At 32.4% G+C, this 3538-nt stretch overlaps 1 protein-coding gene across 1 annotated transcript; it reads right to left on the bottom strand.

Annotated features, from left to right (window-relative positions):
• Positions 1-2635: 2635 nt before the first annotated feature.
• On the bottom strand, positions 2636-2785 carry HELRODRAFT_153619 (hypothetical protein; the record flags this gene model as incomplete). The annotated part of the gene is made up of 1 exon (XM_009032525.1): positions 2636-2785. A coding segment is annotated over one exon (150 nt), but the record flags the coding sequence as incomplete, so codon positions are not given.
• Positions 2786-3538: the final 753 nt, after the last annotated feature.

Raw genomic sequence — 3538 nt, 5'->3', positions numbered from 1 at the left:
AGACGACGAATCAATAAAACGTCAAACAAATCCTAAGAACTAATTCACACATTTTTTGAATAAAATTAAGATTTAGAGTGAAAAAATACGAAAGAAAGTAATCATATTTATAAATTATAAAAAATTTTATTGACTGTAAATCAATAAATACAGGACAGCAGCAATATAAATGTTTTAATAAGTTCTAATAAATTTAAATAGATATAAGACGAAAAGTAATGCGAAGTTTCACTGATGGGCTGCTGTTGAGATTAAGAAAATGACAAAATTTTGAAAACCATCAAACCCACAGATGCATTTGTGGCAATAAGAGCATGTAGCTTTTGGATTAGTCATTCACGTAAACAAGCAAAATGGAAAATGTGATCGCACTTTAGTTCATGCACAAGGGTGTTTTCATGAAATTTCTCAATATGGATGGTACACTCTTCAAATGGAAATCTTCGGTTTGTATAGTTCAACACTTATCTTCAATTCCGTGCTAATAAATATTCTATATTCTGTAGATAATTTTCATTTATTTTATGTTTTATTTACGATTTTTGTCTGTGTAATATATAGTTTGAGGGTCATATGGGTTTCCACCGGATTTTATCAAATAGCGACCCATACATATCACATACACACATATACAAGCTCACATACACTCTCCTACGTACACACATGTACACTCTTAAATATACACGTACATACACATATTCTACCTTTGACGAACATTTCCGTGCACATGTTCCACAGATACATACACCTGTATTATTGCCGCATAGGGCCGTCTGTTAACCCCACTTTGCCTTCTCCAGTTAGTTTAAACAGCTTTGCTAGGAGTAGGACTTGGTTGACCGAGGGGGGATATTTACCGTGAATGGGAGCAATTTCTAAGAGGTGGGAGTTCATTTCTCATCTTCACTTCCTGCATAGTCAACCCGTTTCAACTTGTATGAAATACATATACACACACTTATACACATTCATAATACACATACACACACACACAGACAAACATATGTAAACATACAAACAAAAGCACACAACTATATATACATGCGTACATTCACACGTACATGCATACATCATCGTCAGCAGAAATGTCAACATTAATCACCATTCAACAAGTAATTAGCATTCAGCACAGTGCAACACCGAATGACATGCCAAATAATAATAATGTAAATAACAATAATACTAGATAAATGTTATCATTGTAACAACAACGAAACAAATTTGTGTTTGTTGACGTTAATTTGTGTGTATTAATATGTATGTAAGTGTGCGTGTATATACTGTGTATGTTTGATTGTGTTTATTCATTCATTTATTCAAAGTTTGAAAATTTTCATTTATCTAGCATCGCCATTCCTGCTAATTTGGTAGAGTTGGCAGTATTATTTGCACTTTTAATATAACAACTCTTTCATTTAACCCCAATATCAAACGCATTATTTGTAGAGAAAATTATTTTCGTCGAAACAATGTTGGTAGACTAATAATTCTGTTAATTTAGTTAAATAATTTCGAAGCATTTATTCAAACACATAAAGTAACATTTGAATATTTATAAAATTGATGAAATATCTCAAATGAACAATTGAAGTAATGTTAAGTTCCTTTTATAGGCTGCTTTAGAGGTCACGGTAATAATTACGAGACCTGGAATTTCATCAAACTTATACTGGAAATTGAAGTTCCTCAACCAAACGACCTAACCGAGGCAGTAAGGGCATATAGTTCGATGGATTAGCCATTTACGTAAACACATTATATGGAACATGTGACTGCACTTAAGTTCGTGCACGAGACTTCAAATAAGTGTCAAATAAGTGATTCTAACATTCGCCCTCGTTCGTGACTCCACTGCCAGGAAAAAATACATTTTGTCATGTATTTCTTTTTAATGTTGTTTTCTGTAGGATTTCATTGAAGTATAAATCCTGAGACGTCCTAGATAGATAGCATGTCGGCTCGTTTTCATCATCGGTAAGATTTTTTCTCGCTAAAATACGCCAAAACAGATTAAAATCATGGTCAGAAAACTTATGAAACCATTTGTTCTCCGTCATTATTTTTGTAAACGTATCTATTTGAAAGCTCGGACTTACTAGTTTGCTTTCCTTTTTGCTTACTCTGTAAACACATTTTATAGAACATGTAGAGCAAAAAAGAATGGTCTTTGGGCGAACAAAGAATTTAGACAAAGTATTTACAAACATCGAGACATTTGTAATCAGCAAAGACAATTTTAAAGAATTTTATTGACTGACTGCAAACCGAAAACTAAGAATGAACTGCAATATAAAAGTTTTATTGAGTTTCAGCTGATTTTTCAGCCTTTGTTCTAAGAAATTGTAAAACAAGGCAGCGATTACTGTTGTCTTAAAATAGATTACCAAAAATCTTAAAGATGTTGAGGAAAAATTCTTAACAATAATGTTTCCTGAAATTCAATCATTTTTAGGCTTAAAATTCTGCTAATTTAGTAAAATATTTTTTGGTGCATTTATTCAATCGAACAAAGTGTTAGTTTAAATTTTACAAAAGAAATATCTAATGAATAATTTCATAAATGGGCTGCTTTAGAGGTCACTGTAATTACGAGACCTGAAAATTTATCAAAAGAATGCTGGCATTCGAAGTGCATCAACCATATGACCTCATCGCGGCAGTAGGGACATATAGTTTTGTGGTTCAGCCACTTCCGTAAACACATTTTATGGAACATGTGACCGCACTTAAGTTCGTACACGAGACTGTTTGCTTCAAATTTTTCTGTACAGATGCTACAATCGTCGTATGGGAACCTACCGTGCATGTAGTTCCATACATATCTTCGATTTTGGGCTAATGTATGTAAGTATGTGTCATAAACTCTGACACTTGCCTTCGTAACTCCTCTACCAGAAAAAAATACATTTTGCGATGTATTTCTTTTTAAGGCTGTTTTCTTAAGAATTTCATTATAATACAAATCCTGAGCTGTTCTAAATAGTATGTCTTGCTCGTCGGCAGTGAGCAAATGAATTTGTTTTAGCAGTTCTCTTTCAGCATCAGTGTGAAAATCTTCTCCCACTAAGACTATTCGCCAAAACTGAATAATATCTTGGTCAGATAGCTTATGAAACCATTTGTTCTCTTTCAAGATTTTTGTGAAAGTATTGACTAGAAAACTCGGCATTGCTAGTTTGCTTCCTTTTTTGCAGTCTTCGTAGACTTCATGAATCGTCTTCACAGTGTCAGCTGCAATTTTCGACATTATTGTGACGAGCAAATTATTAGTTTAAACAAAATGAGGTACGATAAATTATCATCAGCAGGATTTGAAAGTTTTTAATGATTACTTGAATGAACCCTTCATTATATAGACATCACACAAAGAAGAATCAACTTTGGGTGAAGTTCAATCAATTTACAAGCATTGAGACATTTATAATCAGCAAAAACAATTGTAAATACTTTTTATTTGTTGTAAATCAAAACATAATACACCGCAATATAAAAAAATATTTATTAGTTTCATATAATTTTCTAATTAATTGTAAAAAAA

The sequence above is a fragment of the Helobdella robusta genome (assembly GCF_000326865.2).
Source record: "Helobdella robusta unplaced genomic scaffold HELROscaffold_82, whole genome shotgun sequence".
NCBI lineage: Eukaryota > Metazoa > Annelida > Clitellata > Rhynchobdellida > Glossiphoniidae > Helobdella > Helobdella robusta.
The sequence above is the reverse complement of the archived record's forward strand: the minus strand, read 5'-3'. Positions and strand labels throughout refer to the sequence as shown.